Source organism: Petaurus breviceps, unplaced genomic scaffold (assembly GCF_028583685.1).
Source record: "Petaurus breviceps papuanus isolate PSGF00001 unplaced genomic scaffold, PetGlider_PUasm1.0 38, whole genome shotgun sequence".
NCBI lineage: Eukaryota > Metazoa > Chordata > Mammalia > Diprotodontia > Petauridae > Petaurus > Petaurus breviceps.
Window position 1 is genome coordinate 34,705,997 of NW_027186304.1, and position 27,030 is coordinate 34,733,026.

Sequence of the window (27,030 nt, forward strand, 5' to 3'; positions counted from 1 at the left end):
CAGCTACTTGTACTACAGGCAAGAGCCTGTGTAATATAACTGTGAGCACTGGTAAAGAGCCTAACTGTCCTCACTGGCTTTCTGCTTTTTCAATTGAGCAGCCCCCCTGACTAGTCAGAATGTCAATAGGAATTAGTAACCACTTAGACATAGTAAGATTATACTTGAAATCGTTACAGTTGAAATGCTTAATTTTTTTCTATCAGAGACAGATTTTTGGTATATCTTCTTTTCGTGGCTACAGAAAAGAGGAAAAACTGATTTCTTCTAAATACCAACCACATAAAGTCACAAAAGTGAATTGTGTCTCTCTGCCCTTGTTGCTTCTCTGACTGTTTTAGCAATAATGGCAATGAATTCAATGCAGAAAAATTAAAAAAACAACAAAATAGAGTATTCGAAAATATAACTATATAGATTTTATATTTTATTTTAAAAATGCAGTGGAGTGGACTGATCTTTGATTTTATTATTGTGATGAAGTTCCAGGGTAGAAACTCCTTTCTCTAGTACTAAGAACAACCAGAGAAGTAACTCATGCATAACTTAGAATTTTAAAAATTTGCCTAGGGGTGCTAAGACAGTTTGCAGGGCAGCTAGGTGGTACACTGGGCCTGGAGTCAGGAGACCTGAGTTCAAATAGTCATTGTGACCCTGGGCAAGTCACTTAACCCTCTTTGCCTCCCTCAGTTTTCTCACCTGTGAAATGAGCTGGAGAGGGAAATAGCAAACCCCTCCAATATGTTTGTCAAGAATACTCCAATGGGGTCACCAGGAGTCAGACACAACTGAAATGACTGAACAACAGCAATTTGCTTCATCACATACATACTACATACAGAGGCAATACTTGAACCCTGCCTAGTCTTCTTGACTCCAGGGCTGGCTGTCTATACATTATATACCATGCCACTCTCAGGATGCAATAAATTTAGGAAAACTTCCAGGCATCATTTGTCACATTTGCTATAGTAATAATTTATACTTAGAGATTGTTGTGATATGTTTTGTGTGTGTGTATATATTAAAGCAAATATGTAAACTCTGTCTTAGCCAGTGTATCAAACTCAGATAGAAACAGGTGTCACTAAACTGCATATAAAGGATCCCGGCAGACTGCATAATGACTTAGAAAACCACATATTAATATTATCTGTTTTATTGTATTTTTATTTCTTGTAGTTAAATATTTCCCGATTACATTTTAATCTCATTCACACTTCACTAAGGAGTGCTGTGGGCCATGAATTTGACATCTTTGTCTCACATTGTCCTCTTATTTGCTGTCTTTTCCAGTTCAAACTATGTTCTAACTGATGAACAATCCCTGTGGATTGAAGATACTACAAAATCAGTCTATCAAGTAAGTTCAGTACAAGACATCAGTGATCAAAATCTTGGAAATTTGGAGTTTTCTCTGTTTATGACCTAGATTTAACAGTTTCAGCCTCATATAGGAAAATAAGGATAACATTAGTTCAGGTATGGGAACCACAAACACTTTTATGGGGTCTCTGATGCAGAAAGTTGTTGAAAGCTTAATGTGTGCTTTCTGATCACAGCTACTGTCTGAAAACCCCCCTGATGGAGAGAGATTTTCAAAAATGGTAGAGGTATGTATCTTACGTTATTGTTATTTTTGGTACCATATAGAATTCTAAGTATTTCCATTGTTTAGATGTCAATCATGTTTGTGTATTTTTTCCAGCATATATTAAGCACTGAAGAAAATTGGAACTCATGGAAAAATGAAGGCTGTCCAAGTTTTGTGAAAGAAAGGTAAAAACCACAATAAAAAATATCAAAGGCATTTTTCAGATATTGTTTAAGATGATGATTTTTCTGTTATGTATAATTTTTTTTAATACCTATACATAAGTACTTTAATATATCTGTGTTCTCATAAATTTGAGCACTCCTACAAGCAAGACAAAATTACAACCCCTCTATATCTTCTCAATCTGTGCAACTTTTGTACATCACTTAGCTCTCACGATGATCTCTTCAGAGGATCCAGCTAAAATACTAGAGGCCTTTCCTCTAGGTGTCTTGACATGATATTGATACTAGTAGAACACATGGAGTATCCATCTGTTATTCCTTATTTTTATTATATGACTAGTCCACTTCCTCTTAGTCATACATCTCTTGATCTTTTATGCATCTTAATAGATAATTCTTTGTTGCTAAGATGGTACAATGCAGCCATATATATATTTGACACATTTCTCAATTGTAGAGTGATCTATAATTCTAATTCTTTGAACACTACTGTTCCATGTTTCTCATCCATATAGCATCAGCTTAAGAATATTGTTATTTAGAAGTTGTCCAGTCCAGATAGGATGGCCCTAAGATGGAAAAGATAATTATAAAGGTCTTGACAGATCTTTTCCATTTTTACATGTTTATTGTCCTGCTTTTAGTTTCATCCTCACTCTCAGAATGATTGACCTTAATTCATTGCTAACAGACTTTCTATAATCTTGTGTTTCTCTCCACTATTTCTTACTGTTTTATGCTCATAATCTTGCATCTTCTTCCTCTTCAAGAGTATACAAATTATTTTATGTTTTAAAGTAGCATTACCCTCAGCTGCATTGTCTTTTCATTTGTGTTGCCACTTGATAAATATACCAAACTGTTGGTGACTGAGGCAGTTTATAAGCTCTTTTGCCCACAGTTATGGTGATTGATTTATACGAGTTAAATTTAATAGGAAATAGTAGTAGTTTGTGTTGTCTGTTCTTTTATTTGCTTTTAGCATCAGTAAATCAATAGATTTCTCTCCCTGATCATTATCAGCTTGGGTGACATGCATGACTTACAATTCAGAAAAATATTTAGTCACCCAAGATAGCTAAAGCATGTTAACCTTTTTATTCTAAAGACAGTTGGCTGTTTTTATTTGTATGATATATTTTCTCATTTTTAATCTCGCTTCTGATTTGGCTATGATTCTGATCTTTGTTTTAACAAATGGGGAGTCTGACTGTAGATATCTTGTGAATTAGAATGTGACTCTCACATTAGTAACCAGTCTGATAAAATATAGTTAATTTCATTTTTCCTGATAAGAACTGAATAACTTAATGTGCAGAGCATCTCTATAACATGTTTAGCACCTTCTAGCTCTCTTCTGGAAGAAGTATGTTATATAATTGTTAGATTTTTTTTTTTTTACACACCTTTATCCTCTTTGACATTCACAGTCTTGAGCCATATTTTTCAGCATGTTTTTACCATCTTCCCATATACCATTTATGTTATTCAAGCATAGGTTGATTGCATTTGGAGAAGGTCTTCTCATATTCTTTGTAGAAATTCTGTTCCACTTTATCCTGGTACATAAACTAAATTTATCTACAGCTTGGTCTTTTTTTGCAAATATTGAAATATATCATGAAATTTTGTTTCTTGTTGGCTTTGGACACAATAGCAAAATTTATTCTGCAGACTCTTAGCTGCCTTACCAAAGAGAACAACATGTGAGGCACTCTTATGTTTAGCTGCATTTTCATTTTTGTCTTCCAAGATCAATTGTAGCAAGACATTTGAATTATATGAGTCACATCCACATGTAAGTGATCAGATAAGGGTCTCATATTTAGCACACCAGCAGTTAACAGTCATATTTATAAACAGTTTAAAGTTTATGATACATAGTACTCTCTCCCTTTCTGCCATCCTGCCACAATTGCAGCAGAAACTAAGAGGTTGCACTGAACTCAGGGCCATGTTGCATTTTTCTTTGTTTCATGTTTCCATGATCAAAGAATTTGTCACCAAGTGATAAATTTACTTCTGGTGAATCTCTCTGCACTTAATTAGGTTCATTGTCAGAAAACAGGCGTTGTCTGTTACTGGGATTATCTACTCAGAGTGTTTAAAGCATGGTAGAAAACACCAAAAACTTATATTCAACTGGCATAGCCTTTGAGAAACCAGAATTGCCTGCCCCAGCAATGTATCAGAGTAGGATGTTTATAGACATATGTAACTAATGTGTGTGGCAGAATTTTCTCCATCAGTCAGCAGGGATTTACTGTGTAAATCATTGGGTTGTAGAAAATACAAACACAAAGAATGAAACCTCTCTTTCAAGGAGCTTACATTCTTTTGGGGAAAATGAGATGGCAAGGAGAGAAGGTAGGGGAATGGAGGAGGGGGTGAGTGAGGTCAGAGAGAAAAAGTGAGAGAACATAAGCACTTATTAAGTGTTTACTGTGTGCTAAGAGATAGAGATATAAATACAAACAAACAAGGTAGTACCTGCCCTGAGGGAGCTTACATCCTTTTAAATTTAATAGGTTTTTATTAATATCCTTTGTTTTTACATTGCCTAGATAGCCCGCTTATTTATTTGAGGCCAAGATTATTCTTTATAGTTTCTCAGCATTCATCTTCAGGCGTTTTGTGGGTTTTTTCCCCATTTACTTTGATGTATTCATTATACATACATGTACACACACACACACACACACACACAGAGTTTTCCTGATTCTATTTCATTTTTCATGAGTTCATGCAAATCTTCCCATGCTTTATATATTCATCATTCTGATAGGAGGCTGGAAGGAGGGAAGGCCATTAATGCAATGGTGTAGTTTGGAGTTGGGGGCAGGGAGGTGAGGTAGAGGCCTAGATCTGTGCCATATGAGGCAAATGCTCACCTTTAAGAACCCAAGCTGGTTCCAAGAGCAGAGTGCTATGAGGAAAGGATGGGGGCAGAATAAGTATAAGGTAGTTAAGGAAAGAAGGCCCCAGAAGTTAGGGAGATCATGAAAGGCTTCACTTAGAAAGTGATGCTTGCAAAAAAAAATTTTTTTTTTAAAGAAAGAAAATGGTACTTGAGCTATATCCTGAAGAGAGGAATCCTGTGAGGCAGAGATGAGGAGGGAATGTATTACAGGCATAGGAGATGGGCGCTGCAAAGGCACAGAGATGGGAGAGAGAGTGCATAGGGAGATGCCCAGTTTGACTGAACCCTTAGAGCAGAAGAAGGGAGGTAATCAATAATGAGGAGGGAAGGCTAGATTAAGGTCAGGTTGTGATGGACTTTAAAAGCCATATAGGAGTGTATATATGATCTTAAGAGACAGGAAGGAGGCATTGAAATTTATTGAGTAGGAGAATGATGTGGTCAGAGCTGCATTTAAGGAAATCATTTTGACAGCTGTGTGGAGGGTAGACTGAAGTAGGAAGAGATTTGAGACAGGGAGACCATTACAGTAGTATATGCAAGAGATGATGAGAGAGCCTGGACTAAAGTAGTGATTGATATCTGTGGGAGTAAAGAAAAAGGATCAAAGGTGAGAGATGTCATGGAGGTGGAAATGTTACGATTTAGTAGCAGATTGAATGTGGGGGATGAGGGGGAAGGAGAAGACAGGGATAACACTAAGGTTATAAACCTGGGATACAGGAAAAATGGTGCATGGGGACATCCTTTTATAGTTACCTTAATGTGTTAGCTCATTTCTTTTTGCCCATCAGTTACTTCTCACTTGAGACATTCCCAGAACAAAACTATCCCATTAGTTTTTGAATTGTTTTATGTAATTTCTTGCAAATTGTGGTGCTTTTCATCTAAAGCAATATAATGCATTGATGTAAAGCCTTTCATCTTAAGAAAAGTGTCCTAAAAGTATTTCCTTATCAGGTCTAAAATTTCTTCACTTTTCCTAACCACATATAATTCCAAAAATAGTGTACATTCTGTTTGCCGTAGACCATCAGACTCCAAGCCTATAAGAGTTGTACGAAAGAGAACAGCACCAGAGGATTTCCTGGGAAAAGGACCCAACAAAAAAATTCTGATGGGAAAGTAGGTCAGCTTGTCTTCATATCTGGGACAGGATTGGTAACTTTACATTTGATATGTTTGTTTTTTTAAAGGTATTGTTATAGAATTTTTATAGTTTGTTGTTGCCAAATGTCACTTGTTTGTTTCTTTAAGAGTGGCCAAGTATAACCTCCATTCCTTATCGTGTTATTCCTGCCACTGGTCTAGCCTTTATTTTGGAGGTTGCTTGGAAAGCCTGTGGATTCTTTCTGCACTTTATCTCTTGATGAGTTTTGGGCCACATTGAGCCACCTCACTTCCATTGTGCCAAGTTGTCATGATCCCTGTGCTTCTTATGGTTCCCAACAAGTAAACACTCATGAATACATTTGAGAAGAATTAATGTATTCAAATACTCTTCCCTGCTGCTCTGTTTCTCCCAAAAAGTGGCATAGGGAGAAATTATTTCACTGCTTAGTATAAAAATATTTAACATTGTGATTGACTGAAAACTTAAAGGAACTTAAAGCAGACATTCAAAAGCCATGGTTCTCACCCTTTGTGAACTTTAATTGTTTTAGCATGAACCATCACATTCTGTACATTTTCTTTACTTTTTAATTAGTCTTTATCTTAAAATGACTTAAGCTGACAGAAGTGAATGTTTCGTTGACATCATTGTGCTTTTTGACCAGGATAATTATAGGGGTATTTTTCTCTTTTGCTTTTCAGTGAGGAGCTAACAAGGCTTTGGAATCACTGTCCTGATAACATGGAAGCTTGTAAATCAGAGACCAGGCAAGTGAAAATTGTTCCATTTCTTTGTGACCTTAACAAGAATAAAGTCATGACTTTTCTCTTGGGTAGCATCAGTCCTTTTTTAAGCTTTGAACCACACAGGAACAAAATTTTAAGATATTGTTGTGTACAACGAAAACAAACAGGAAGACCTGGGTCTCTGAAAATAATTTATGATCCTGAGATCTAATTTACTTAGTTACCTAATACATTAGAATTTTCTTTGACAGTTTGGCATTTCTGAATTTTACTTTAAAAAGGCTGAAATGATCCTCTTTAATCATGATAATAAAGGTAAAAAATAAGAATGAAATTTAAACCCTTGACATTAGTATGGTTAATATTAAATCTGATGATTAAAAAAATTGCAGGTTGGAAAATATTTTGATACCTTACCCCCAAATCTGAAAGACTGTTTTTGTGAATGGCAGGATATTGAGAAACTTTACAACTCTTAGGTTATATAAGAGTTGAATTATTCAGTGTACCTTTTAAACTCTGGACTTAGGAAAAAAGATTATTAAATTCTTCTTTCCTTATCTCCCTCCTTAGCCACTTTCTTGGGGACATTTACTAAAGCAGAGATTCTTCACATTTTTTTGTGCCACAGATGCATTTGGTAGTCTGCTGAAGCCTCTACTCAAAAATAATGTTTTTAAAGGCACAAAATAAGATATATATGATTAAAAAGAAAACCAATTATATTGAAGTGTAATTATCAAAATCTTTTTTTTTCCAATTTCACAGACCACTGGTTATGAACCCTGTACCTAAGAGAAAAAAGCCTTTACAACTGTAGATAAAATCAAAATCTTCAGTTTCTCTAGTTTCTCAGTAAGATAAGATGCCCTTTCAGAAAGAATAAGGCATATATATGAAGGAGACAATATTAAAAATATGAAATCATGAGATTTTTTTTCCAATGAACAGGGAATACATGCCAACTTTAGAAGAATTTTTTGAAGAAGCCATTGAGCAGGCAGACCCAGAAAATATGGTTGAAAATGAATATAAGTAAGTAATGTTTCTCATGATTTTAAATTTCCTTCCATCTTTAGAAGGGTTATGTCTCCAGACAAAGCTTTCCATCCTGTAAATCATTCAAGTAATGATATCTTGGATGTCAGTGTTGTTTCATGTTCTCATTGAGATGACTCCTTTACAATCAGTGTTAAACAGGCAGGGGTGGAACTGTCCTGACAAGAAAATGTTACAAAATAGACTGAGAGTACAGCTGGTGTCCTTCATGTAGAATAAGACATCTTTCTTTTTGGTACAGTCGGAAATTTTGAAAATGCGTAAGTGGTGTAAGTTTGAGAGGAGTACACTCTGGTGAGTGGAGCACTGCACCATCATTGCGAGTTAGTAGTCACTCTCCTGTCTTAGATCACCCTTCTCATTTTGCACACAGACTGCACGTCCTCAAGCTGCCAGCTGTATCCAACAGTTCCATATTGATAGCAGCTGCCTTAATTTCCTAATTCACTAAGACCAGTACCTACAATTCCCATCCCACTTCTTAAAATTTCCCAGCAGCAATATCATTCACTCTCTCATCACCCAGTCCCAGAATTGGAAGGCATACAGCCCCAACCCAAACCATGTATCCCCAACAAATACCCAACCTTTACTTAAAGACCCTCAAGTGAGGGGAACCCATCACTCACTGGCAAATCTACTTTTGGTTTGGGGATTGCTGTATCGATTGATATGTTTTTCCTAAAGTTAGGTCTAAATCAGCTTTATTTCAGTCTGTTGCTTTTAGTTCTGCTCTGTGCGGTCCAGTATAACAAACCTAATCCCCATTCCACGTGACCACCCAAGTCAGCATATTCTTCCATCTTCTCCTGATCTTTTCTTCTCTTTTCTTTTTAAATGTATTTATTTACTTTTAGTTTACAACATTCAGTTCTACAATCCCTTGAGTTTCAAACTTTCTCACCCTTCCTCTCCTACCCCCCCCCCCCATGGCAGCATGCAATCAGATACAGGATCTCCAAATACCTTCACATTAAACATTAGTCAGGTTGTAAAGAAGGGTTATAGCCAATGGGGTGAACAATGAGAAAGAGGAAACAAAACAAGAAAAAGAGAGAGAGCCAGTAGTTTGCTTCAATCTCTGTGGTTCTTTTTCTGGATGTGGATATCTCTTTCCATCATGAGGCCTTTGGAGTTGTCTTATAACCTTTCATTGCTGAGAGGAGCCCAGTCTGTCAAAGTTAGTCATCACCCATACATTGTGTCTGTAATTGTAAAATTTCTCCTGGTTCTGCTCTTCTCACTCAGCATCATCTTATATAAGTCTCTCCAGGTTATTATGAAATCCATCTGGTTTGCTTCTCATTTCTTATAGCACAATAGTATTCCATTACATTCATATGCCACAACTTGTTTAGCCATTCCCCAATTGATATGCATCCCTTTGATTTCCAATTCTTTGTCACCACAAAAAGAGCTGCTATAAATATTTTTGTACTATGGGTCTTTTTTTTTTGTTTTTGTTTTTTGGAGGGCATTTGGGGTTAAGTGACTTGCCCAAGGTCACACGGCTAGTACGTGCTAGGTGTTTGAGGCCAAATTTGAACTCAGGTCTTCCTAATTCCAGGGCCAGTGCTCTATTTACTGCACCACCTAGCTGCCCCTGTACATAAGGATCTTTCTCCCACTTCTGGGATCTCTTTGGGATACAGCCCTAGAAGTGGTATTGCTGGGTCAAAGGGTATGCACATTTTTATAGCCTTTGGGCATAGTTACAAATTGCTCTCCAGAATGGTTGAATCAGTTCACAACTCCACCAACAATGCATTAGTGTTTTTAGTGTTCCATTTTTCCACATTTTTAGTGTGTAGTGTTCCAATTTTCCACATCCTCTCCAGCATTTATCATTTTCCTGTTTTTTCATCTTAGCCAATCTGGCCAGGGAGATGTGGTACCTCAGAATTGTTTTGATTTGCATTTCTCTAATCAGTAGTGATTTAGAGCATTTTTTCATATACTTATAGATATCTTTAATTTCTTCCTCTGAAAACTGCCTGTTCATATCCTTCAACCATTTATCAATTGGGAAATGACTTGTATTCTTATATATTTGACTCAATTCTCTGTATATTTTAGAAATGAGGCCTTTATCAGAGACACTAGTTATAAAAATTCTTTCCCAATTTTCTGCTTCCCTCTTAATGTTGGTTACATTGACTTTGTACAGAAACTTTTCAATTTAATGTAATCAGAATTATCCCTTTTGCATTTCATTAATGCTTTCTAACTCTTGTTTGGTCATTAAATCTTCCCTTCTCCATAAATCTGACAGGTAAACTATTCCTTGCTCTTAAATTGCTTACAGTATCAGCCTTTATACCTAGATGATGCAGCCATTTAGACTTGATTTTGGTATACAGTGTAAGATATTGGTCTATGCCCAGTTTCTACCATACTATATTCCAGTTTTCCCAGCCGTTTTTGTCAAATTATGAGTTCTTATCCCAAAAACTGGGGTCTTTGGGTTTATCAAACAGTAGATGACTAGTCATTGACTGCTGTGTCTCGTGTACCTAATCTATTCCACTGACCCACTACTCTTTTCTCAGCCATTACCAAGTAATTTTGATGACTGCTGCTTTATAATACAGACTAAACTCTGGTATGGCTAGGCCACCTTCCCTAGCATTGTTTTTTCATTAATTCCCTTGATATTCTGAACCTTTTGTTCTTCCAAATGAATTTTGTTACTATTTTTTTTTTTTAGCTCTGTAAAAAAATTTTTTTTTGGTAGATTGATTGGTATGGCACTAAATATGTGATTTACTTTAGGTAAAATTGTCATTTTTATTATATTAGCTTGACCTAGCCATGAGCAACTGATGCTTTTCCACTTAGTAAGATCTCACTGTATTTATGTGAAAAGTGTTTTGTAATTGTGTTCATATAGGTCCTGGGTTTGTTCTGGCAGGTAGATTCCCAAATATTTTATAGTGTCTGCAGTAACTTTATTTTTTTAAAAGCAATTGGGGTTAAGTAACTTGCTCGAGGTTACATGGCCAGTTATTTTTGTGTGGGTGCCAAGTATCTGAGCCCAGAACCGATCCCAGGTCTCCCGACTCAGGGGCCAGCACTCTTACTCACTGTGCCACCTGGCCGCCCCTCTACAGTAACGGAATTTCTCTTTCTATCTCTTGCTGTTGGGTTTTGTTAGAAATATAGAGGAATGCCGAGAATTTATGTGGGTTTATTTTATATTCTGCAAGTTGGCCAAATTTATTTATTGTCTCAAGTAGTTTTTTACTTGATTCTCTAAGTATATCATCATATCATCTGCAAAGAATGATAACTTAGTCTTTGGTTTTTCCTTTCCAAGTTGCTTCCGGCCCATTGTGATTGCCTATTTCCTAGCTTTCAAAGTGGATTTCTGCTTCTGGGGTACAGAGCCCCATGCTTCTCATGCTGGGAGCTAGGGGCCTGCTTGTTGACTTTGTGTGCTGTAGCTTCTGGATGTCTAGACTGAGGCCAAGGCCAGGACTCTCAGTTTTTCCCCTGGGTTACCCTGAGGCTCACAGAGCAAGCTTGGTGTGGGGAAGGAGTGGTCTGGCCACTTCAGGTTTCTGGTGCTGTGGCCCTGGGCTACAGCTCAGGCAGGCTCAGCAGCTGGTGGCCATGTCACTTTTCTACACAGTAAACTCCAAAGGATCTCAGTTGCATCTAACCTCAAATATAAGTTCTCTCTGTTTAGCTTTGAAAGCCCTACACAACCTAACTCAACCCACCTTTCCAGTCCTATTATACATTACTCCCCTCTCCCTCACTCCATAATTCTGCCAAACTATCGTTCTTGTTGTATTATTAATAATAATCTTTACAAATATTTCATTTATTCCTCACAACAACCTTGTGAATAGATGTTATCATCTCCATTTTACAGCTGAGGAAACTGAGACAAAGGGAGGTTAAGTGACTTGCCCAGGATCATAAAGCTAGTGTCACATTTAAACTCAGGTCTTCCGACTGCAGGCCCAGCACTCTCTCCACTGTGCTACCTATCTTGAGACCTTTGCACTCATTGACTGTCCCCCTATTCCTGGAGCACTCTCGTACCTCTCCTCTGCTTTTTGGACTTCTTGTTTTCTTCATAACTTCATAACACTTGCCATCTTTTCTGATCAGGTCTTCCTCATCTACTTCGCTTCTTATGCCTTCCCTCCTCAAAAATTTTAACTTTTACATATATTTTGAATATACTTGATTGCATTTTGTGACCCCTGACAGAATAGAATGTAAATTTATCTAGAACAAGGCTTGCTTCATTTTCATCCTTGTATCTCTAGAGCTTAGCAGTGTGCCTGGCAGATATCACGCATTTAATAAATGTTGGTTGGTTAATTGAGAGAGAGTAGCCTTGGGACAATGTGAGGTTCAATGAGTTAATTAGGATCATAGCAGTCATGTGACAAAAGCAGCACCTGAACCCAGATCTTCTAGGAGGCTGCCTGTCCTCATACCATGCTTCCTGGCCCCAGTTTATCTTTCCAGCCTTGATGAATATTACTCCCTTTCCTGTACTTTGCATATAACCAAACTGGTCTTCTCTCTTCCTCCTCTATGTCACTCTGTCTCCTATCTCTGAGCCTGTGCACTGACCATTCCCAATGACTGAGAGGAAGTTAGTCATGGAGGACCCATCAGTGTGAAGGTAACACTCAGAGATAAGAGAAATGTGCAATTCAGCACATTCTATACCATATTGCCTTTGAAACATGACAAGATACACAGAAGGATCTCTGTAACTTTTACCCACAGCTCTGAGCTCTACAGATCCACCCTCCCTTCCAAGCAGAAAAGGTAGCAGCAGAGAAAGAGCACATTAAAAAAAAAAAACTAACATTTATATATGGCTACTCAATTTATTTTGTTCTAAATGAACTTTCTAAAATGGTATTAGTTCCCATTTCTGAGTACTTATACTTAATGGGCATCCTTACTCATCAGATATCATCTTTTTCATGAGGCCTTTCTGGACTTCCCCCAGCTGCTAGTCCCTCCAATTCAAACTACCTTTATACCTAGATCGTGCACCCATTTAGACTTGATTTTGGTATACAGTGTAAGATATTGGTCTATGCCCAGTTTCTGCCATACTAATATTCTAGTTTTCCCAGCAGTTTTTGTCAAATTGTGAGTTCTTATCCCAAAAACGGGGGTCTTTGGGTTATCAAACAGTAGATGACTAGTCATTGACTGCTGTGTCTCGTGTACCTAATCTAATCCACTGATCCACTCCTCTATTCCTCAGTCAGTACCAAGTAGTTTTGATGACTGCTGCTTTATAATACAGATTGAAATCTGGTATAGCTAGTCTACCTTCCCTAGCATTTCTTTTCATTAATTATTTAAGTATTTTGTACTTAATTTTCTTTATGTTATTCTTGTATATTTAAATATGTAACGCTTATCTTCCCCATTAGAATGGCGAAGTTAGGCATTCCTTTCAAGTTGGCATTATTTCGTTCATTGTATTTATATACTGGTTGCACATATTAAATTTAATAAATGCTCTTGATTAATTGATTGCCTTGTCTCCTCCCAACTAGAGCTATTCAAAAGTTGTTTAGGCCTCCTCAGGAGGTAGTGGGGTTTCTTCCTCATTGTGTTTCCAAGGAGAGGCTGGATGACCACTTGTAACATGACTTGGAAAAGGGATTCTTATTCACATACAGATTAGATGGCCTTTGAGAACCCTTCCAATTCTGAGCATGTTTATTTATCCATACATCCTCATTAAGGCTGTATTCCTTCTGACTGTATCTCAATCTTCCAGGCTTCTCTAAGACCTTACTCAAATGATCAGCTTTCCTTTAATGCATCTTTTCAATTTTTCCATCTCTACTGGCTTCTTCATCTTTTTCATATATGGTCAGCTCTCAGTTCCAAAAAAGCTTGACCTTTCTACCCTCTCTTACTGCCTTCCCATATGTTTCCTTCCTTTCGTGGCCAAATTTCTAGGAAGTTATCTCTGCTTACTGAATGTATGCCTTCATCCACATTGTCTTTGACAGATCCTTGCAATTTGACTTTTGTCCTCACCTCTCTGCCTAAAACTGCTAATTCTGGGATATTACCTAATCACTAGATCCAATAACTTATTTAGTTCTCATCCTCCAGGAGTTTTCTTCTTCTCCCTCTTCTCCTGTTGTATTCCTGCCCATCCTATGAAGCCCATCTCAGACCCCATTTCCTCTATAAACCCCGCCCTGATCTTGTCCACTGAATTTGGTAATGGCTTTTATATCCCCTACCCTCCAACTTAATATACTACTATGTCTGTTCAAGAGGTGCAAAATAATAAATTCCTATTTTCTATTATAGTTTTCTGTTTTGTGTCATATACCACTTCTTAATTCTTTTTGCTTTTTTTTTTGGAGGGCAATTGGGGTTAAGTGACTTGCCCAAAGTCACACAGCTATTTTTTTGTGTTAAGTGTCTGAGGCTGGATCCGAACCCAGGTCCTCCTGACTCCAGGGCCGGTGCTGTAGTCACTGTGCCACCTAGCCACCCTACCACTTCTTAATTCTTACACTCCATAAGGTTGACAGGCACCATGTGTTATCCACATTTTGTATCCCCTGCCTTCTCCCCTCCACAACAAGGGCCTACCTCTAGAGTGTCTTGTATAATTCAGTTTCTTCTTGTAAAAATTTTTTATTAGCATATTTCTTTTTACGTCATTTCCAAATGTATTCCTCCCTGCCTCCCCTCCCCAACAGTGCATCCCTTATAACAAATAAAACAAAGTGTGGAGGTAGGGAAGAAACATGTTGACTGAGGTAATATTCCACACTCAGAGTCACCCACCTCTGCAAAGAAGCAAGGGAGGGCAGGTGCATTTTTTCATTTCTTCTCTAGGATCAGTCTAAGTCATTATAATTAGAGATATTTTCCTTTTAAAATTCTGTACATTTAGATTATTATTATTGTATATGTTATTTTCCTGGTTCCATCTACTTTACCTCAGAAAGAAAATCTTTCCATATTCTTCATGTAAACCTTCCCATAGTTCTCTAAATTCTTATTCTTTATTTCTTATGACATGCTAATATTCCGTTATATTCATATATAGTTCATATATATTCATATATTTTTGTTTAGTCATTCCCCTATGGACGTACATCTATTCTGTTTTCACTTCTTTGCTATTACAAAAGTGCTGCTCTACACATTTTGATGGCTGTGCAGCCTTTATTCCTGTCCTTCATGTTATCATCATCATTATTGTTGTGGCTGCGGTCGCTGTTATAAAACATCCTGGAGTCATATGCCTAGTGACAGGATCTTTGGGTCACAGAATATATATACACTTTAATTACTTTTTTAGCATGAATCCAAACTGCTTTCTTGAATTTTGGACCAGTTCACGTGGTCACTAGATTTGTCTATCTCTCCATAGCCCTTCGATATTCACTGTTCTTAGCCATTATCATCTTTGCCATCTTTGATAGATGTGGGATGAAACCTTAGAGTTGTTCTGTTTTGTAATTTCTCTTAGTATTCGTGATTTGGAGCATTCTTTCACGTGGTAGCTAGTACCATTCACTTTCACTTCAGCAAGCTTTACTAATGCCTGCCATGTAATAAGCACCCATGCTAGACACTAGGAATACAAAGACAGAAGCAAAACCATGTCTACTCTCAGGGAATGTACATTCTACAGAACAGAAACCTTGTGTACACAAATAAATCAATACAGAATAAATACGGAATAATCAGGGGTGGGACTGGCGCAGTGACAACTGAGAGGGTTAGGAAAGGCCTCTGAGGAGATGGCACTTGAGCTGAACCTTGACGGGGGCTAGGGAGAAGAGAGCACTTTCCAGGTATAGCGAATGATGTCCAGAGCAAGAGCAATAGACAGCTCAGTCAATTTGGCTAGAAAGTAGAATGCATAAGTAAGAATAATGTGAAAAATATGTGTTTTCTTCTGTTGACAACAAGGAAACTTCTTGAGCAGGGGAGTGAATCTCAGAAATAATAGGATCATAGACCTGCCACGGTGTAGTCCAGACTAAACATAACAAAAATACCCTTTATAACATGTTCAGACAGTAATTATTGAGCCTTCACTTAAAGATCCCTAATGATGTGAAACTCACTACGTCACAAGCAGTCCATTCCCACTTTGTACAGTTCTAATAGTTAAGAAGGCTTGGGGGCATTGTTTTGTTTTTAATTTAATAGAAACCTACCTCTGTGCATCTTCTACCCACTACTTTTAAGTCTACCCTCTCGGGGTAAGCACAGCATCTTCTTCCACATGGTAACCTGTCAAAGAAAGCTGTCACGTTTTTCTCCAGGTTCAGCATCTCCAGTTCATTGAACTGGAAGTTAAATGTATCAATATCAGCCCTCAGACCCATCTACATCCTAATTGTTCTATAGATGTGCTCCAATAAAGTCCTTCCTAAAATGTGGCAGGCAGAACTGAACATACTTACTTCAATATGATTTCTGATTAAGACAGAGTTTAATACCAAAATCACCTCCCTTGTAGGTACTTAAGTCTTTTTTTAAATAGCAGACACTTAAATCTGTTAAGAGATTTAAATCTTTGTTAATATTATCAAGCACTACATGTTGATAAGAAAAATGTAGAATTGATCAGATGAGCATTAAAACAATTAATTTCCATTAGGATGCTCACTGAGTCTAAGTAAATAGAAATTGGCTGATATCATTTTAGAGAGCTCCTTTAGAACAGAGGTTTCCAAACTTATTTGGCCTATTGCCCCCTTTTCAAAAAAAAAAAAAGTTACTCAGTGCCCTCCTGGAAATCTGTTTTCTTTAACTCTTTAATGTCTTTTTTTTCCTAAGTGTCATGGGGTGCCTGGGTGGTGCAGGGAATAGAGCACCAGCCTTGGAGTCAGGAGGATCTGAGTTCAAATCTTTGGCCTCAGACACTTAACACTTACTAGCCATGTGACCTTGGGCAAGTCATTTAACCCCAATTGCTCGCCAAAAAGCAAAAAAAAGTGCCATTTAAAAACTATAAAATATTTTTAAATTTAATAATTTATTGTAAATTTGTGGGCTTTTTTTCCTGCATTGAAATTCGGACAATGTAGCATTACATCATGTAACCATATAGTATCATATTGTAAGCAAGTCATTGCAAGCACATAATCCTTCCTGCCTGTGCATTTGGGACTTTGCAACAGTGTGCAGGCTGCAACATGATCGCCTACCAGCACTTGCTTGTAACTTAAATTTTGTGTATTTATTTGGAAAATAATGTAATCACTGCAACTTTAACTCTATTATACAGTAGATGAAACATGTACAAATGGTTTTTCAGAATTTTCTTATCTTCTTTCCTTATGCTTCCACTGCCCCCTTATTTTTATTCAGTGCCCCCTGCAGTTGCACCTGAGGCTACCACCACCCTACCCAGTGGTTCCAGTGCCCCCCAGGGAGCAGTATCACCCGCTTTGGGAACCTGTGATTTAAAACAAAACAAATTTGAGTTGTCACATAAATATTAGTTTTTGGTTTTTCATGTGCTGGATAATTTCTTTCTCTGTTGCTATACCTTACTGTTTTTCAGGAGCACTGTTGTGTATAACAGTGAAATGCATGTTTTTCATGTTTCTGATATAGCTCATTAGGGAGTAGCCTATCCTAATGGACTTGGATTTAAATCAGAATAAAATTCTGTGCTTTCTTCTATTGCTGTGTGACTTAGTTGTTTTTGCCCTAGTTTATCTGTAAAAAGGAAGTTGGCAATATTGAGAAGGAAGTCAGGAAAAGCAACAAACAAAAAGCTTTATATTGTGATAATTGTAAGGTGGCACTGCTTAAATTACTAAGCTTCAAAATTCAGTTTTAGATAATCATGAATTTCTCCAAGTTAACATGGTTCATTTCTGCAGATACCATTAAAAATATGAATGGAATCTAGCTAAGTATGGTTAAGTTGGGGGTTTTAGTTAATCAGTCACTCACTAAACATTTATTAGGTATCTGCTATGTGCTGGGCACTGAAGATATGAAAAAGAGGTAGTTTCTGCCTTCAAGGAGCTTACAGTCTAATGGAAGAGACACATACAAACAAGTATATGTAGGTCGAATTGTAAATAATCAAGACAGGGAGCCTGGCACTGGAATTAAGAGAGGTTGGGGGAGGCTTCCAGTAAAAAAGAGGAATTTGTTTGGGACTTAAAGGGAGCCAGGGAGGTCAGTGATCAGAGTGGTGGAGGGAGAGCTTTCTAGATATGGGAGACAGCCAGAGGGAATGCCCTGGGCAAGAAATGGGATGTATTGTTTCTGGAACAGCCAGGATGTCAGTGTCACTGGATCAAAGAGTAAAGCGTAAGAAAGACTGGAAAGGGAGAAGGGATCTAGGTTTGAAGGGCTTGGAAGGCCAGACACAGCAGTTTGTGTGTGATCCTGGAAGTGACAGGGAGCACTGTAGTTTATGGAGTGGGGAGGGGGAAGTTGACTTTGACAGCTGGAGGATGGATTGGAGTAGAGAGATCTGAGGCAGGTAGACCCACCAGCAGGCTGTTACAGTGATGAAGGCATGATTAGAGCCTGCACTAGACTGGCGGAAGTGCTTGAGGACAGGAGGAGTCATATTTGAGAAATGTTTAAAAGGTGAAATCAGCAGGTCTTGGCCATGGAGTGGATGTGGGGGGCAAGAGCTGGTGAGAAGTCCAGGTGACTTCTAGGTTGTGAGCCTGAGAGACTGGGAGGATAGTGTTGCCTTCTACAGCAATAGGGAAGATAGGAATGGGGGAGGGCAGGTGTGCATTTTCGGAAGAGATGCTGAATTTAAGATGTCTGCCAGTTCTGTTTGTCTGAAATACAGTTGAAAGAGGAGGGCTTTGGTGAATCCTGCCCTGAGGCTATAGAGAAACTAGGAGCTAGGAACTGACCTGGTTGCAGAAGCACCTAGGTATTCAATTAAAACTATGATTAAATCGAATTAAAATAATCTAGTTGAATGTGTTCTTGAAAAAACGTAGTGCATCTGTAAGACTGTAGGTTCTAAAGTCTTTGATTTCTGTTGTCTCTGGATATTAGTATGAACAGATAACAAACTGTAGATTTGTGTTTCTGGGTTAAACAAGACTATGATAGAGCAGTGCTTCAGCTCTGACATTAATGAAGACAGGAGTGTTTGACGTACTTTAGTATTTTTACCATAAATGATGAAAATATCATCCATGTTGTTTTTATAGGGCTGTGAACAACTCTAATTATGGGTGGAGAGCCCTGAGGCTGTTAGCACGTCGCAGTCCCCACTTCTTCCAACCAACCAACCAACAGTTTAAAAGTTTACCAGAATATCTAGAAAATATGGTTATAAAACTAGCCAAGGAATTGCCAGTAAGTACTTTTGTCTTTCTCATTTTCCTTCAGATGTTAAATTTGCAGTGTCTAGTACTCTTTACTTCATGTTTGAAGGATCTCCAGCGGTACAGACTGCAACCCCTCTTCGCCTAAGATCATCTCCCTGTGTATTGAGTTGCATTACCTAATGGCCAACTTTTATTCGTGTGCATAAAAACAGTGATAACTCGCATAAGTACTTGGAATAGTGATTTGCAAAGTCCTCAGAAACTGCTTTTAAGATGATCGCTATGTGACTGGCTGTATACTATTTATATGTCTATTGAAAATCTGTTATACCATGAGCTTAAAATCTAGTAAAAATCATTTAGGATTATTATGGTCCCGTTGTTGCAAACTTTTCACAAATAACTTTATTTTTGTTTCCTTAAATTCAGGTAGAAATTATATAACCTCTTAATTGTGCCTCTAGCATAGATTCAGATGACTGAGACATCTGTATATTTCATTCGCCTCATGCTTTCCATTCATTCAAGAAATGTTTACTTACTATGTGCCAGACATTTGTGCAATAGCAAAAACATACAGTCCTCAGCAATCTTGTTCCCAGTCAATTCTAGACACACCATGAACCTGTTTATCCTTGTAGCGCCATAATTTCATTTGCCTATCTCTTAGAGACAATTACAAAATAACCTAATCCCCTCCCACACATAGTAGCAAGTTTGTGGAATATAAAACTGGAAGGGACTCTCAGAGGCCATTTAATCTAACCCATAGCTAAACATGATCAGATAGTCAGTCATTCAGCCTTTTCTTGAAGTTACCCAATAAATAAGAACTTTCCACAATGGTCCAGTCTATTTTGCTCTAATTGCTCAAGAAAAATTTCTCTCTCCGTCTGCATTTTCCATCCTCTGGTTGGAAGTTCTGTCCTGTTGAGCAGAGTACAATACCTCTCTTCCACAACTGCCCTTCAGATACTTAAGAACAGTTTTCATGTCCTCAACAGTAGATACATTTGATGATTTTCTTTCAGTTTATCTCCAACATAGTAGTTCATTAAGTATTTGTTGAATCCCTTCTTCCCCCCACATTAAGTCTTTTCCAAGACAAACATTCACATATCTTTCAGTTGTTCCCTAAAGCCACTTCACCATTCTAGCCACTCTGTCATTTCTCCTGCTTTCCACTGCCCTCAGCATGTGGCATTCTGGACTAAACAGTGTTCCAGATATGGTCTGACCAAGGCAGAATACAAGTCGGTGGGATTTTCACCTCTTTCACATGATCATCTTTTAGGGGTGGGTAGCTAGATCACATTTGCTATTCTTTGAGTACTTTACTTTTTTTTTTGCTTTTTGGAGGGCAGTTGAGGTTAAGTAACTTTCCCAAGGTCACACAGCTACTTTTTGTGTGTGTATGTTAAGTGTCTGAGGCCAGATCCGAACTCAGGTCCTCCTGACTCCAGGGCCGGCGCTCTACTCATTGTGCCACCTAGCCGCCCCTCTTTGAGTACTTTTAAGATAGACTTCATCCAGACTTAATAACTTGAACTGATTGCGAGTAGCTTGGTGTACTCCCTTAAAATTCACTTAGTCAGGGTGGCTAGGTGGCGCAGTGAATAGAACACTGGCCCTGGAGTCAGGAGGACCTGAGTTCAAATCCCACCTCAGACACTTAACACTTACTAGCCATGTGAATAACCCCAATTGCCCCTCCAAAAAGCAAAAAAAAAAAAAAATCCACTTAGAATACTAATTGTTCAGTCTTTCCCAGTTCAAAAGTCATTCTTCTTGGAAGAAGGAAAAACTCAAGTGTAATTCCTATTGCCCCCAAACATCTTTTTTACTTTACTGAGGTACACAGTATTAAATAGTACACTGACGTGGGAGTTAAAGCTCCTGCATTCTAATCTTCTGACTACATATTTATTCACTGCTTCCAAATTTCTGTACATTGTTTAAAAGAAACTTTAAAAGGATTACTTTAATTTTAGCCTCCTTCTGAAGAAATAAAAACAGGTGAAGATGAAGATGAGGAAGATAATGATGCTTTACTGAAGGAAAATAATGAGAGTAAGTGTTTCTATTAAAAATCCTATCAGTGAACTTGTTTTTGATTAATCTGTTTTATCTCAAGTATGTATGTATATACATATATATATACACATACACGTTCATTTCTTTTAGTAAGGAAATTAATTATAAACAAAAACCCTCTAAATGGACTTGTTTTATTCATAGAAAAACTTGAAATAAAAAGCCAAAACTGAAGTACATTTGGTACAATAAATTAATTTTTTTAGAGGTTTTATGTTTGTAAAAAGTAATGGTTAAAAAAATTTACACAAAAAATAGAGATTTCTTTCTAAGGCAATGAAACTATTTTATACTCAGGATTAAGATAAGGAAAGAAGCTTACTGATTTTAATGATTTAACCTTCACAAGAAGAGTCAGTCCAATTTGGATTAATAGCTTTAACTTTCAGAGAATATAATATCTGATTACTATGATTTCTGAAAACTTCTGACAGAGTTCGGTTTGTATGCCTGAAGATTAGCTAAACACGTTATCAGTCCTTTCTTCCTACCTTCTGCTGTAAAGTGTAAATCCTTGTATGTAGAGCATATGGCATCACCATTATTTTGAATACAGAGAAAGAGGATAAGAGAATATCGTGATTTCTCTTTTTTTTTCCTAGGTCCTGATGTTCAGCTTGACAAACCTGTAACCGGGGACCAAATAGAGCTGTTTGCTAACAAGCTGGGAGAACAGTGGAAAATACTGGCTCCAAACTTAGAAATGAAAGACACTGATATAAGGCAGATTGAGTCTGAGAGTGAGGATGGGAAGACGAGAGCCAAGCAGCTGCTAGTTGCATGGCAGGATCAAGAGGGGCTACATGCAACACCTGAGAATCTCATTAATGCATTAAACAAATCTGGATTAAGCGACCTTGCAGAAAGTCTAACTAATGACACTGAAACGAGTAGTTAACTTATTCCTTATTATATTTTTTTAATTAAAACTGTGATAAGATTTTTTTGTTACCAAGCAGCATTTGATAAGAAATCCACTTGTTTTGGTAAACAATAAACATTTTTTATAACATTTGTGTAGAGTGTTTTAATGACAGCAAAACTATGTCCATTGTCTATCTTAATAGGGGAGGCTATAATTATCTGTTAATTAGATAATCATAACTACAAAACATACGTGCAAGGGCCTATTTATAAAGAAGTTGTGTCCTCGGGTATCCAATAGTGCAGGGTGAAGAATGAAGAAAAGAACCGATTTGGCAGAGTAGCATTGTCACAGATGAATGTCGTTTTTTTCCTGGGTTAAATGGACAATAAACAAAACACTAAGACCACATTCTCAGTGGTAAAATACAAAACCTAGAACTGCCCAGCAATGTGTCCTACGTAAAAGGTAATTCTTGTTATGTATATACCACTTTAGGGCGCCCATAATAAATACCACTTAACATTTACACCACAGAATCTGGGCTCTTTAGCTGTACAGGTTAAACTGGTTTCTTCACTGCAAAGTGCTACTTGGGTTATTGTGTAAACACATCAATTTGGTTTCTCTTAAATTAACCAGCCCTTTCAACACAGTTCCCTAAACGATACTTCATGTTGAAGGCAAGTAGGAAGGAAGTAAGTGACATCTGAATGCTTCTGGGCTTCATGGTAGTATAAAGGCACTGATAGTAATCTGGAAATCTTCCAGATGACCCTAACTGTTCCAGTGCTTCCAATCTCTGCTCTGCTACTGTGACCTTAGCCACATCTCTTAAGTTCTCTTGACCTTACTACAAAACAAGGGCCTTAGACAAGATCTTTTCTTGCATTTTAATCACTCCGACGGAATTATGATTTAGTTATACCTAGTATGTCTTGAGGTAAGCTGATTTTTTTAATCCTCCTGTGTCTCCACATAGTAGCTTAAACTTTTAATGCAGAGTAAAAGAGCAGAGCTATTTATTTAAAAACTTGGCTAACTTACTTATATTTATTTACGCTGCTGGACTGCACTGACCTCTTGAACAAATATAAACATTTTATATTGAATGAAATAAAAGCCTTTACCTACTTTCCTGTAGGAAATGTTAATGGCTGAAATTAACAAATTTCCTAAGCCCTGTTCTACTTTTAATATGCATTCTGTTGTCATATGAATCCTTTCTGTTTGTCAAATAGGAAAAATATCTGCCTTTTATGAACTTCATCCATCACTAAGACTACAAATCTGGAAAGTCAGACACTATGAATGTAAGGCATCATTACAAGTAAATTTCACTTCCTCTCACTCTAAAACAAACACTTAATATTGCTCTAGCCTTTTCTGACCTTTCATATTTGGGTAACACGAACTACATGAAATGGAGAAAACATTCTCGTGTGGATTATGGAGGTAGATGAGTTTCACAGGGAGATTTTATTCTCATCCTTATTATAACTGAGGAATAAAGGATGCTGGAATCCTCACCCTCTCCTTTCTCCTCTGCTGATTCCAACTACAAAGTGTTCCCTGGCAACAGTGGAGGATACAAGTTGTCCTTTGCCAAGTAAATCCCTCAGCACCCACCTCAGAAGGGGGTAACTTCCAGCTGAGGCTAGGGTAATGTCCCTGTAGTGATGAACCTAGCAAGGGGAAATTTGGGGGGGAAAGTATCTTAAGTGTGAATGACATCACATTCCCCCCCCCCCAAAATCTACTTTCTTTAACCCTTTAATGGTTTTTGTATCATTTGCATCGTTAAAAAATGTTAATGACACATCTTCAATTTAATAATTGTAAATTTGTGGGGTTTTTCCTGCATTGAAATTTTGATGACATGTGTTGTCATATAACCATATAGCATCATAGAGTAAACAAGTCATTACACGCACCTGTTCTTGCCAGTGCATATGGGACTTCCTGAAAATGCATAACACTCAACCTGCCAACACTGCTTAAGACCTGCCAGCAGACTTGACCACTTATCAGTTATAACTTGCAATTTGTGTGTTTATTTGGAAAATAATGTAATCACTATGACTTACACATAGATGAAAGATGTACGAATGGTCTCTTCTTTCCTTCTGCTTCCATCACCCCCCTTATTTTTATTCACTGCCCTGCTAACTGCACCTGGATTGTCCCAGGGCCTCCCAAGGGGCAGTATCACCCACTTTGGGAACCTATGCGCTAGGGCCATTTTTAGTAAAGGATCGGCCAATTCAGATTTACTAAAATGGAAGCTAAGATGAAACAATGTATCTCATACAAGTTTAAGACACATGTTTTATGGTCTGCTAATTCTTTTTTTTTTAGCTAAACCAACTTATGTGGAAATCATTCTAATTTTTTTAAACTGAAAATCAGGATGTAGATGGGACAAGAGTCAAATGTTCTAAAAAACGATGAATCCCTGAAAAACCTTTCTTCTGTTAGAAGATTCTCTTGGGAAAATAAAATATAGCCATCGTTTAAGAGCTTAATAACTGTGATGAACTGCAACAAAAATGTTATAGCCACACTATAAAGACAAAACTGTAATCATATGTACTGTTATTGATCACAATTTATTTTGAAGTCATGAAATGCCAGCAACAGAACAGACTGAGTCAGCAGGTCAGGCTGGACAAATACTTGATTGTAGCCACGTTTCCATGGGCTGTGGGCAGCAGCACTGAGTTACACAACAAGGGCGACATTCTCCCTTCCACCTTCTGGCAAAACTTTGTTAGATAAGGCAAAAGGATGGGCAGCTATTGAATGGTGGTCTGAACCATGCAAGAATAACAACAAACAATGGAATACGAGGTGTGCAATAAATATCTGATTGCTGAATCTTGGGCTGGAAAAGGCAGAAAGAGAAAGTAAAATGCTAGGACAGAAGGTAGTGGTTGAAAGGCAATTCCATTTAGAATTTTTTAAAAAATTACACAAGAAATAAGCCTTTTTAAAAAAAAGTCTTCCTGCTTGCTACTTTTATACAGGGGCAGCAGCGTCCAAAGATAAACTCTTTTCTGTGTATCCTGTTTTTAGTTTTATTTGTTAATACATGGAACAAATTTCAAGTCTGATTTCACCCTCTTGGCTCCACATGAGGGGAAACCATGCAGAACCACCTAAAATTCCTTCTAAAGCTCTGGGGTTTAGAAATGATCAACGAACAACATTTATTCCACACCTAGTCAGAGATAGCTAAAATGAAGATTATTGTGAGGTTTCTTCTTCAATTACTTCAACTCTGCGAGGCCCATATAATAGAACATACGCTATGTGCCAATCTCCACCACCAGATAATCGCAAGATATCTTCTGGTGTAACGATGCTGACCTTATCATCATCAAACTTAATCCATTCATCTAAATAACAAAAGAGAGAGGAGAGGTATAACTACAAAAGTCCTTTTCAATCATCAAGGCACGGAGAATAGACACTATTAGTTTCTAACAAATTATTTTATGGTTTAAAAAAAATGGAATCTTTTACCTTGTTTCCTTTTCACCCATGATACATAATGGCCCGAAGAACTAGACCTTCCCTGATGTGTCAGCACTGCTTGTAAATCATAATAACCACAGTTATTAGAGCCAATATCTAAAAAAAGAAGAAAAGTGCATCCATACAGATGAGAAAGTGAATATATGGTGTAAAAGGTGGCACAGTAAACAGTGATGGGCCTGAAGTCAGGAGGACCTAAGTTAAGATCCAGTCTCAGAAACATTAGCTGTGTGATCCTTGGCAAGTCACTTAACTTCCACCTCAGCTTCCTTATCTGTAAAATGGGGATAACAATAACATCTACATCCCAGAGGATCAAATGAAATAATGACTATACATATTGCACAGACCCTGGCACAAAATAAGCGCTGTATGTTAGCTATTATTGTCATCATGAGCATAGACCAGTGGTGTTACTTTCAAATAGAAACAGGAGCTACTAAGCTATCCGTAAGATTCTCTGCAGGCCACACACTTGACAGAGAACACCCACACCTATTTCCTTTTTTATTAATATATGTTGTTAAATACTTCCTAATTACATCTTAATGTGGTTCAGGCCATACTTGGGAGTGTCGTGAGCCAAACAGAACCCACAGTCCATGTCTGACACCTCTGATACAGACCACTGAAATGGAAGAGGCATCAGATTTACCAAGAAAGTCAGGGAAGAAAGAGGTCTTAAACAAAATGAAAGCTAGGAACTGACCAACAATGTCTGCTGAATGTAAGAGTTTACAATGTACTAAGCGTTGTGCTAGAAGCTGGGGGAAGATACCGAGTTTAAGAAGGAATGACATCAGACCGCCGGCCCTGGCATCGGAAGACCCAGGATCGGTTCCGGCCTCAGATACTCAGCACCCACACAAAAATAACTGGCCTGTAACCTTTAGCAAGTTACTTAACCCCAATTGCTTTAAAAAAAAAAAAAAGGAATGACATCTTCCCTCAATGAAATTCATAGTGAGGTGGGGAAATAACATACCCAGATAACTATAAGTAACATTTATATAACACTTCACGATTTGCAAAGCACACTATCTCATCTGATACAAAAACCCTGTGTCTGCCAATTTTCACACTTTGCAAATGAGAAAACTAAGGGTTTAGAGAAGTCAAGAATGTTGCCCAGGATCCCACAGCTAGGAAGAGTCTGAGACAGGATATGGACAAATCTTCCTGAATTAAGTCCTGGTCTCTAGTCACTGCAACACTTGGCAGTCGGCCTACTACACCACTACTAACAAACAATAACACAGAAGTGCATTTATTTGAGAGGCACAAAAAATGCTTGAGATATGAGAGGAAGGAATAAGACAATAGCCCTTGCTCTTAGTTTGTTAATGTCAACAAAGGTGGGAAATAAGCATAATATAGGGGAAAGAAAGGAGACCTGCTTAACTACAATGCAGAATCCATGTCGGGCAGTAGTGAGCAAAGGTAAGGTCAGACTAGGCAGCTTCCCTCCACAAGTGTTTGTGTTTGCAAATATAGAGCTGACAGAGACAGTCAGAAAAAAAGCTTCCCTTACCATCAGGAAAAGAAAATGGCTCATATTTAACTTCTTTCTGTGCACCACCACTTTTGCTAGACTGTAAAGAAAAAGATAT

At 37.7% G+C, this 27,030-nt stretch overlaps 2 protein-coding genes across 9 annotated transcripts in view; one reads left to right on the top strand and one right to left on the bottom strand.

The window, feature by feature from the left end:
* Positions 1-22,030, top strand: part of THOC1 (THO complex subunit 1) — a 70,593-nt gene extending 48,563 nt beyond the window's left edge. For 2 of the 4 annotated variants that reach the window (XM_069099740.1, XM_069099742.1), the window contains 9 exons: positions 1,297-1,363; positions 1,563-1,613; positions 1,709-1,779; positions 5,711-5,827; positions 6,518-6,583; positions 7,514-7,597; positions 18,805-18,952; positions 20,916-20,994; positions 21,621-22,030. In XM_069099740.1, coding sequence (XP_068955841.1) covers positions 1,297-1,363; positions 1,563-1,613; positions 1,709-1,779; positions 5,711-5,827; positions 6,518-6,583; positions 7,514-7,597; positions 18,805-18,952; positions 20,916-20,994; positions 21,621-21,916 — 979 coding nt within the window. In that variant the 3' untranslated portion in view covers positions 21,917-22,030. The remainder of the gene's footprint in view (positions 1-1,296; positions 1,364-1,562; positions 1,614-1,708; positions 1,780-5,710; positions 5,828-6,517; positions 6,584-7,513; positions 7,598-18,804; positions 18,953-20,915; positions 20,995-21,620) is intronic. The other 2 variants (XM_069099741.1, XM_069099743.1) reach the window with 2 other exon arrangements.
* A 2,443-nt stretch (positions 22,031-24,473) lies between these two features.
* USP14 (ubiquitin specific peptidase 14) overlaps positions 24,474-27,030 on the bottom strand; it is a 36,441-nt gene continuing 33,884 nt past the window's right edge. For 4 of the 5 annotated variants that reach the window (XM_069099747.1, XM_069099745.1, XM_069099746.1 and 1 more), the window contains 3 exons: positions 26,952-27,012; positions 25,409-25,516; positions 24,474-25,281 (listed from right to left, as the gene is read on the bottom strand). In XM_069099747.1, the coding sequence (XP_068955848.1) occupies positions 25,130-25,281; positions 25,409-25,516; positions 26,952-27,012 (321 nt within the window). In that variant the 3' untranslated portion in view covers positions 24,474-25,129. The remainder of the gene's footprint in view (positions 25,282-25,408; positions 25,517-26,951; positions 27,013-27,030) is intronic. The other variant, XM_069099744.1, reaches the window with a different exon arrangement.